The following is a 10508-nucleotide window of genomic DNA, read 5'->3' as shown; positions in this document are numbered from 1 at the left end:
TTCATCATTCCTTATGCAGTTATATAGGCCTACATACGCTGAGGCTTCTCTGCAGCAGGCCTATAGGCCTATTTTCCAAAAATGAAAGATACAACAATAAATTATAACACAATTCCCCTGTGGTTTATCTCTGTGAGCATTTTCTGAATGTCAACAAGGTGAGGCAAGGTTGTGTGAGGTATATGATTAGTGGATTGATTTATGAATAGGGTTATTCTTCACGGCTATCACATAGGGTGACCTCTGACCTTTGTAAGATTCGTTGTGATATTGACCAGAAAAGCTTTGCATATGAATGATGTAAACATCTGTTGTTATGATGCCTGTTTTGCCAAATAAAGCAGGGTTTACCTGCTTGAATGCTTGGACTACCAGATGATCTCTCTCATCACTGCTGGCAAAAGGGCCTGATTTGATCGCCCTTTCTGTAGCACAAAAGGCAAAAGCAAAAGACTGTAAAACATAGTCTAACTAGGTTTTAACATCAGACCTAACTAGGCCTAACTATGTTTTAACATCAATACTTTTACAAGCAAAAGAAAGAAAGAAAGAAAGAAAGAAAGAAAGAAAGAAAGAAAGAAAGAAAGAAAGGAAAGAAAAAAAATCACCCAATTCCTTTCCCCCCAGTCATTTGTACATTTAGTCAGTAGTAGGCCTATGGTTGGCAAGATAGCAACAGTTGTTTACCTCTCTCTGTTTTTAAAGTAAGCACCAAGTCTGCCTCTAGCAGCGATTGTCTCTCGATTTTGAAGGAAGGCGGGGAGAAGCGGGTGGGTCGTACTGCTCGCGCTGCCCCTGGTCCATCTCGAGTGAGTCCACCCCCTGGAGGAGGCCAACCCGTGACCGATTCTGGCTTCGGCGTCCTGATGAGCTGCTTTGTTACGTGTTGTCCAAATTTTTACGCGGGTTTTTGAGGTTTACCCCCCATGCTACACTGTTTTGCGAAGTGCGCCCTGAAAATATGTGCGCTGTCGCTTTAAGATCCCTCAGCTAGTCTGCTTCGTATTGATCAATCCACCATTTTCCAACACACAGCACACTCCGCGGCAGTGGTAACGCAGCGACGGCGGCAGCAGAAAGCCCTACCTGGAGACACCAGGACCCGGGGCAGTCATGGCAGCCAACATGTATCGGGTCGGAGGTACAGCATGTTTTTTTATGTAACGTTATTTACCCACAATGGCGTACACGCCGGTGTTTATACGCCACACGAATGCTGCTGCGTTGGTCCTTCCTCTTTTATTTCTCAAAGCTAAAAGAGCCTTGTGCTGTAGCTACAGAGGATGATGATGGTGACTGAGAAGAGAGATGAAGAGTGTTGGATCTAACTGAAGGGGCTTTTACTGTTGTCGCTAAAATGGTATTTAGTTAAAACACAATTAACATGTATTTCGTGAGGAGAACGATCGGTCTCTGTGTTTTACTGTGAAATTGTGAAGTCTCTCCAGCTTTTAAAGTTAAGTTTGGGCTGCTAGCTTTGTTGAAAACTGCGTTTGACTAAGTAGGTTGAGCCAGCTCTCCCCGTCTGAAGTGAGCCCAGGATGTCAAAAGATGTGAATTACCCCAGGCACCTTTTAAAACGGATGCTAAGACAACAACATCAATAAACCCAAGCACCCAAAGAGTTAAGTTTTAGTTCAATGAAACAATTTCACAGGTGTCCTACTAATCGTAATGCTCGTATGACTTGCTATTCAGATTCCCTCACAAACACTTAATAAACAAGTGACGACTAAGTCAAGGTAGATCACAATTTGAATAGCAAAAATGGGTATCCCACGTATGGAAAATCTGTGTTTGCACTGAGATCCCATAGATAAGCGTTGTTCCTAAAAAAATCTTCTGTAAGCCACCAGATTCAGCCAAGGATGCAGCTGCCACCTGTGAGGGGTCATACCTGAGGGACTGGTGAGGTAGCCCATGTCCATGATGAGCCATGGCATCCTATGGGACAGGGTAAATGGGTAGGCCTATGTCAGACTTGGCCTTTCGATGCACCAGCTCTAGTTTCAGTGTGAACGTGTGTCTTCTTCAACCACAATTTATTACTGTAGGCTATGTACAGAATTACCAGAATATAAGCTTATCCGTTAGAGTTCCTGACTGACATCCTATTTCTGCGAACTTGTGTAGTGGTAGGGCTACTTGCTCATCTTAGTTTGATGATGTAAGGGTGTGACACTGGGTGTTTGTGGCAACATTGAGTGAAAAAGCAAGTCGCCTGAAGGTAGGCCTCCGCTTTTAATGCTCAAACAGTTGAGTGCATTGTACTGGGCATTTTCAGTTACTTATTGGGGGTGATACTTTTATAGCCAACCAATAAATACTTTTTTCTTGTTAGGTGTTAAAATGAGGTGTATTTGTCCCCAACTTGCATAACAGAAGACAATACTACACCTTTAAATGTCATACACTTGCATCTAAACACAATTCAGACAGTGCATTGCAGTTAAGTGTAGTAGAACTATTGCTGGCATTATGCAATTTGAGATGCAGCAATACACTGGGCCCGATGTATCCTATATTTTCATTATAGATGAGGAGTTCACTCTTAATTATTGTTCTGTGTACTGGTGTTTTTTGGTAGTCAGACAATGAGTAGGTCTATAGAATGTAGGTCTTATCTTCTCAATATTGTGAAAGCCTAGGAAAGATGTAGGTTAATTAGTCTAATAGTTGACAAGAATGTTTTTCAAATAAAACGGAACCCACTGATTTTGGGAGACCTGTGCTGGTTAGTTAGATATTCTCATCTTAGGTGTTCCTCTTGATTTCTACGGTAGGTGTATCGCAGGTGTGTGGTAAGCATGAAGTGAGTGGCAGCCCATGTAACAGAGGCCCACTAGAAGAGTGTGGCGTGGAATGTTAGTAAACCTCCTTGCTGAAGCCTTATACAGTATCAGTAGCACTGAGCTATCGGACTGGTCCTTTTTGCTCAGCGGTAATCGTGCTGTGCCTCCCATGTCTGAACTGATGCACTGACTAGGAGGTGGCGGGTTCGAGCCCCGAGTGGCGAACTGTGCAGGAACACCTCGGTTACACCCACAGTCATTATCGCCATTTTCAGGTCCTGCAAGGTCTTGCTGCGTTCAGGAGCTCTCTCCTCATTAGTTGGAGGTAGGCCTACTGCTACTTGTCAATTGATACCAGAGGAGCAATGTATATCTCTCCCCCTCACCTAGGAGTCTTGCATCGATTTCAAGTGGAGAAAGTTCTCAGGCTCCTCACCTCCAATGTATATTCTCCTACAGTCCCACACTGGCGTTGGTCATTTGTATTTTTCTCTCTCTCTAACCTGTGTTTCAGAAAGCAGATTAGAAGTGGTTCTCCTGACCCCTGTGCGTGTTCCCTCGAACAAGACTCGTGGCCAGCAACCGAAAGCTGCTTGTAAAAATGCATGGGAACTTGTGGGTTTTGCGCATGAGCAAGGGAGTGTGAGTAATAAGGGAAGGTTACTTCCCCAGAGTCACACAGGGTCCTTTGGGGGATGCGAGAGGAGAACCTGTGTGTGTATTGATGAGGCATTCTTCTGGCCCCGGCTCTATTGTAGCATTGATTTTACAGGTCTATTAGGAGAGCTCATGGTCACTGACTATCAGCTTTCAAGTTCGGCTGCAACACTGTTGGAATGGCTTTCTGTAAAATAGTTCCGTTATCCTTACACAGGCTGCCTACTGGAATATAGCCTAATGTAGACGTTATGGCATCAGCATGCATTTTTAAAAAAAGATTTTTTGGACTTTTGTGTTTTATTTTGAGACAGGATAGTGACAGAGGGACAGGAAACTCGTGGGGAGAGAGAGATGGGGAAGGACTGGCAAATGACCCTGGGCCGGAATCAAACCCGGGTCACCGGTGTAGTAAGCTTGTGCCCTACCGTTAGGGCGTAGTATGCTTGTGCCCTACCATTAGGCAATAGTAGGGCATCTGCGTGCATTTTTAACCCCGCTGTGTTTGGCCAAAAAGCTGGTAGAGGCTGAATGAAACCAGCTGACACCAGAGAGGCAGTACAGGACGCATGCATACTATCCTCTAAACAAGGGGTGGGGAACCTATGTCTTGAGGGTAGTTTACAGGCCTGAAGGCTGTCTTATCCGGCCCACGCTATAATTTTAATGTTATACAGTTGTTTCACATGAAATATGATGTTTTTTTTCAGAGAAATCTTAGAAATTACCTTTGTAATACAATTAAGGTATATTTTCAGGCGACCTAGCGAAGGTGGAGTCTGTTGTAAAGGTGGCTACCTACTAAAGTGCAGGGGGATATCCTGGTTTCTGTTCAGCGCACGGCCCTTGCAGGACTTTATAAAATTTGAAGTGGCCCCTCTAATTAAAATGGTTCCCCACCTCTGCCTTAAACCTGCTGCTCCACCACACTCTCACAGTAACTGGCCCACTGCATTGTCTCACTCTACAAAAACCAAGTGCGTTTCCAGCAGGTTGTTGGTTAAGGTCGCTCAGGGGTTCACCGGTGTATGAGACTTTTGATGATACTTCATGATTGGGAAGGAAGGCTATGTTGTATTCCTTTTATAGATTTTTTTTGTAAAATCACTTTGAAAATTACTTTCACAATCTTTAGCTTTGCTGGGGACCTAGGTGGGTGATGTTTGTTGTCATTGTCAATGTGGGCGCCTTAACCATGCAGTGCAGGGGTAAACCTTGACCAAGGGGGTCAACTGGGTGTCCTTTGCCCCAGAGCACTAGGTAGCATCTGGGATTTCACCTTTAGCTGGGATGGGCTGGAGGGGCCCGGCTGGCCTGGGCTGGGCTGGGCTGGGATGGGCTAGGGTATGTCGGTGAGGTGTAGTTGGATAGGACAAAAGGTCATTCTCTCAAACCGTTGCCTTTCTTTTGTTTCTGTAGAAGGTATCTAGGACTATAGCCTCTCGTGGAAATAAAAATTTCCTTCAAAACGTGTACATTTTAGATATATTTTATAGAGAATTGTGAGTAGCTATGCTCTTCTGTGCGGTCAAGGTCAGGTCAGAGTCTCCACGGGCCCCCTCAGTGGCTGTTAACTGTAACTGATTGATAAGATCGCAGTCTACTCTGCACTGCACTGCTCGGAGCCAACAGAAGACCACTGCTCTCACACTGTATTCTCCCTAATAATCTTCCCTCTTCCCTTCGCTTCTCTTGCTCTACATGAAATCACTGTCCGTATTATTTTACTTTCCATTGAGCTTAGTTGATATAATGTGGAGATTTAAAACGGTAAACACAGAGATGTTTTCCTAGCTAATATTAGTATTGTATACAGGACGTTTTTGGGGCATCTATTTCACAAGTGTATGTGCCGCATGCTGGAGCCCCATACAGTTGACTTTCTCTCCTGCCCATCATGTTACATTAGTCAGGCCTGTGTGTTAAAATCATGATAACAGAATTGTTAACAATACAAATTATTCTTGGCTTGTGTTTGCATACATGGAAGCTGCTTAAGCTCTCTTTTTTTCTCCTTCCAGAAAATATCTATCTTGCATGCTGAGACACAGCAGTAGTGTTACTATGTCTAATAGCTCCAGAAATGACAAGATGAAGATGATTAACTTAGGTCACATTAAAACGCACAGCTTCTTAGGGCTGGTTGCCCAACGCTTTATTTTTTGGGATGCTTGCCCAAAAGTATTTATTTATTTATTTATTTATTCATTCATTCATTTATTTATTTAGCCAGGTCTGGAGCGCTACAGCATCTTCCCTTGTTTGTTGGATATGATGTACTACATGTGTGCATCTGTTAAAAGTGCCGTGTAGTGGAGACTTTTATTTGGCTAATGAGTGCTGAGCTCATTTCCTGTCGAGCAATGTATGGCACTTTGCATTCAAATAAGGCCGCCAGAGAGACAATGAGTTGTAAAGACAAAGGGTTGTCTGCACCCTACTGTGTCCTCTCCACATCCCTGTCGCCTGCGTTTTCCGGGTCTCCAAGAACATGTAAATCGTAGAACGCGAAAATACTTCGGCATTTCTCTTCAGAGTAACTCGATGTAACTTGACTTCTCCTTATGTGCAGTGCTGTGGTTTATGACCGGACTCGGCCTTAAAAAATCAAGATGTTCATCAGAGTTGTGGTTTTTGCTTGGCTCCTGTGGGTCTCTTCCTTTTTTTGAGGGGGTGGGGGGTTATTGGAATGCCTCTTGCGTGAGCAAGCTTGGCTTATTGACCTGTTGTGTTCAAGCTGTATCTGGGACAACAACAACACCCCTCCGATGTTTTGGTTGGAGTGAGGCTCTTAAGGTAAAGCCCTGGTGGCCCAGCTCAGGGGACAGCAGGCCACCCTCCTCTCTCCTCTCCTCTCTCCTCTGTCCTCTCTACTGCCCTCTCCTCTCCACTGCCCTCTCCTCTCCTCTCCTCTCCTCTCCTCTGTCCTCCCTCTCGTCCAGTCTCCTCTCCTCTCCTCTCCTCTCCTCTCCTCTCCTCTCCTCTCCTCTCCTCTCCTCTCCTCTCTCCCCTACCCCACCTTCTCCTCTCCCCTGCCCTCCCCTACCCTCTCCTCTCTGCTGGACTCCGCCGTAAGTCCCTAAGTGGATACAATGCCCATGTGATGTGGGTCTCTCCTTCGCATGTGAAGGAAATCACAACAGAAGCCATCATTGGCAAATGGAGGGCATCAGAGTTGTCCATGAGACCAGTGAATCTAGCTCGATGGGAGTATATCATGCCATTGGTAACACACCTCAGTGCAAGCACAGGGATGGGTTTGTTCTTTATTTCAAATGCTTTCGGTTTGGTGTACCCCACAGCAGTCAAGGTTGCTCTCATAGCCCAAGGTCCCCTCAGTCTTTGACAGGGCTTTGGGGAACCCCCAACCTCCATCCCCAAATCCCCTCCCCCAACACACACACACACGCACGCACACACACACATATATACGCACACACACACATATATATACACACACACACACGCATATATATACACACTCGCGCGCGCGCGCACACACACACACACACACCAGGGGGTAGAACCTTGGTGTGAGGATGCCTGGGCCTGAGGGCAGTGTATTTTATGCATTCTGTTTGTGCTGGTGCTGCTGCTGGGGAGGAGGAGGAGGAGGAGGAGGAGGAGGAGGAGGAGGAGGAGGATCTGGAGATGCCTAATGGGGATGCAAGCGTGTAGTGAAAGGAGACGCATGTGTGGTGAGGAGACCGGGAAGGGAAAGGGTGGGGGGAGGGGCAAGGGTAGACATTGCACGGGTTCTGGAGAACGCTGTAGTAGGCCCTTTCAAAAAAATAAAAAAAAATGTTGATTCCTCCTTGTTGTAGTTGGACCCAAAACTACTTTCATTTCACATTGTTAGGACCGGGAGGGTGAAGGGTGATGGTAGACATTGCACGGATTGTGGGGAACACGGTAGTAGGCCCTCTCAGTAGTTAAAGACAAACAAACACGTTGATTCCTTCGTGTTGTAGTTGGATCTGAAACTGCTTTGATTTTGCATCGTTAAGACTGTTAATGAAATCCTGAAAAGAGGAGTGTTGATAAAGAACGTTGACACCTCAGCCATCATTGTGTTTTGTTTAAAGCTATTGTTACGTTTTGCATCGTTAGTAACAGTGTACTTGACAACCTGGTGGGAGGAGCCTAGACATCTATTGATGAAACTGCTTGTTTTCCCCTCCGTATATTTCTCCCGCTGGTCGCGTGTTTCCAATCACTAGCAGTCATCAGACATGGAAGAACCGTTCGATTAGCCACTACACATAGCGGGTGGAGCATACGGAGGGGAAAACATGCACTTAAATAGGCGGCAGAGGTGCTGACTGGATCTATGGGTGCGGGAGAATATTCAATGGTTAAAACCAGAAATTGTTATGGTTTTGGTTTTAGTTCCAAAACTGTTGTGACATTTTGCACGATTAGTTGGAGTGTTAATGACAATCCGTTGGAAGGAGCGTAGACATCCACGGGGGGCTAGAGAATGCTGTAGGCCAGTGGTTCGTCGGTGATTGGGACCCTTAGGGAGGTTGCGGAGGTCCTACAGGGGGGTTGCGGAGAGAGGGAATACGTGCCTGAAACCTACACAATTACACGTCTATGATGGCAACATTTAGAAACAAAAAGTCTTGTGCTTGGAAAATTATATGGTTGCAAAAAACAACCAGAACTAAGATTATGGTACAATACGATAGAGAAGGTACTGGATATGGAAAAATATATATTTGCCTCCAGAAATAACAGAAAAATTGAATAAATTGTATCCAAACAACTTACTTAATAAAACGCACAGTTACTTTAAAAGATAATGAAGGTTATATCACAAGGATCATATTAGAAGACATATGGTATACATATTCAGTGTAATAAAATGCATTTCAAACAGCGAACTATATTTATATTTAAGACTTTCTTACATACCCACATACATGACACAACACTACAGCACATACATCTCACACACTTGCACACAGACCAGTAAACTATTTATTCTCTCTCTCTCTCTCTCTCTCTCTCTCTCTCTCTCTCTCTCTCTCTCTCTCTCTCTCTCTCTCTCTCTCTCACCCTCTATGTGTTTATGTTCTCATACTCTCTTTGTTTTTTTCGTGCTTATTGAATGCGTCAACTGTCTAGTGTCAATTTCATGTATGAAAAAATAATTTAAAAAAAGGATTTATAGTAGTACAGAAGTGTGCAAGTGAAGGGAAATGGACTTCTGGAGTTTGGTATTGTTTTTTGGAAACTGAAACGATTATTGAACTGTATAGTACTTGATGTTAGTGAACTACTGAACCATTGTTCACAAAGTTGTTGTTGGTAAACTACATTGAGATTAGGGCTGGGCGGTTTTGGAAAAAATTAGCATCACGGTTTTCTTGATGAAAATTGATATCACGGTTTTCTGCACGGTTTTTTGATATGCGACGATTTCCCCCCAAATCTCAATCTTTCTGAGGAAAAGATCTCAAATTAAATGTTAAAATGAGATAAAATCATGAATTTAAATTAATCTCCATTTATATTTTATCATTTTTTCATTTCAATAATATTTTCTATAATTTATAGTTTATATTTCCCTATCCAAGAAAGTCTTAAATTAGAGAAAATGCAGCATTTTATAAAATAACCTAAAATCTTGACCAGGGTGCCATAGATTGTTCAAGGAAGAAGGGTTAAATGATTATAAGCAGCTGTTTTGGGCTTTTTTCCAAGACAGCCCAAAACAGCTTATTTCGTTCTACACCTGGCAACACGAATTGCTTATTTGTCGTTCTACACCTGGCAACACATCCGGCGTGTTGCGCTGCCGCTGGACTAGCGAGTAAACAACAGTGGGACAAAAACGAAACAGACTGAAGACAGACACGGAAAACAAACGGATTTACTTGACATTGTGTGCATATTGTCTTTGAATTAAAGTCCAAATCCAACGTAGAAGGTATTTTGTCCAGTAGTTTGTGTCAAATTGCGATGTGTTTCGCTCCTATTTTGCCCCCAAATCATTTCAAACAAATATAGCAATGTAGCAATGTCTGCCCATTGCATTTGAAAGCTAGGCTACTTTAGCTTATAAGCAGTCTTAACAGCAGCGCGCACAACAGTTGGGATGGTAATTAAATACAGTTAAGAATCAGATAACTGTTGTAGCCTGTTAACATAGCACCACATAGAATTGCCTTTTATTTAACTTTGTGAGATCAAAGGTAGGCTAAATGAATTGAAATGTTTGTCATGATTCATCCATGCCATGTGTGTTCATCATGTTTCATTCTCACTAGCCTCTAGCGCGTAACCAATTATTTTATTAGTTCAATCAACATCTTACATTGTGGTGACATTCCCTAGCCTAGTAGAACAGCAACAACAGTGGACTTAGCAGAGTTGAAATGAAGTGTCAGAGACTTATGAATTAGAAGAATCTTTGGAAGTGTGACACAGAGTATGAAGCTCACGCACATAACATAGTAGGCTATAAACAACAACAACAAAACCGTCTCTTATCAAAAAGAGAACCTTGTGTAGTGTAAACCGAGATCACGGTTTTTAAACCGTACACCGCCCAGCTCTAATTGAGATATTGTACACAAAGCTACTTTCTATAAATAAAGTAATAAAAAATGAAAATGATATGGGAGGGGTCTCGTGAAAATATTTAATATATTCAAATATTCTCTGCTGTAGTCACTTCCATTGGTAAAGCAAAACCTTGACACCTCAAACATTTTTAGATCCGAAACTCTGTTACATTTCACATCGTGAGTAGGAGTGTTAATTATGACATCCCGGTGGGAGCATACATCCACGAGTTCTAGAGAATGTTGGAGAATGTTGTAGGCTCTGAGAACATACAAAAATGATTCCTCAACATTATTCAACACTACTGTTAGATTACATATTATCTTGGGACTGTTAACGAGATCCCAGTGGGAGGAGACGCGTCTGTGACACTAATGGAGGAACTCTCTGGAAGTGGTCTAGACCAGGTAGACTTGCCTTTGGTGCTGTTCACCACTCTTTGGCACAAATATCAGAGATGACCGGAAAACACAAAAGAAAAGCTGT

The 10508-nt window shown here is 43.3% G+C and overlaps 1 protein-coding gene across 3 annotated transcripts in view; it reads left to right on the top strand.

Annotated features, from left to right (window-relative positions):
* Positions 1-724: 724 nt before the first annotated feature.
* Positions 725-10508, top strand: part of mta1 (metastasis associated 1) — a 76661-nt gene continuing 66877 nt past the window's right edge. For 2 of the 3 annotated variants that reach the window (XR_010032017.1, XM_063184598.1), the window contains exon 1: positions 725-1141. Coding sequence is in view for 1 of the 3 variants with exons in the window: in XM_063184598.1 (XP_063040668.1) it covers positions 1114-1141 (28 nt within the window). In the remaining 2 variants the exon portion in view is untranslated. The remainder of the gene's footprint in view (positions 1142-10508) is intronic. The other variant, XR_010032018.1, reaches the window with a different exon arrangement.

The sequence above is a fragment of the Engraulis encrasicolus genome, chromosome 19 (genome assembly GCF_034702125.1).
Source record: "Engraulis encrasicolus isolate BLACKSEA-1 chromosome 19, IST_EnEncr_1.0, whole genome shotgun sequence".
Classification (NCBI taxonomy): Eukaryota; Metazoa; Chordata; class Actinopteri; order Clupeiformes; family Engraulidae; genus Engraulis; species Engraulis encrasicolus.
This window is presented reverse-complemented; position numbering and strand designations above follow the sequence as displayed.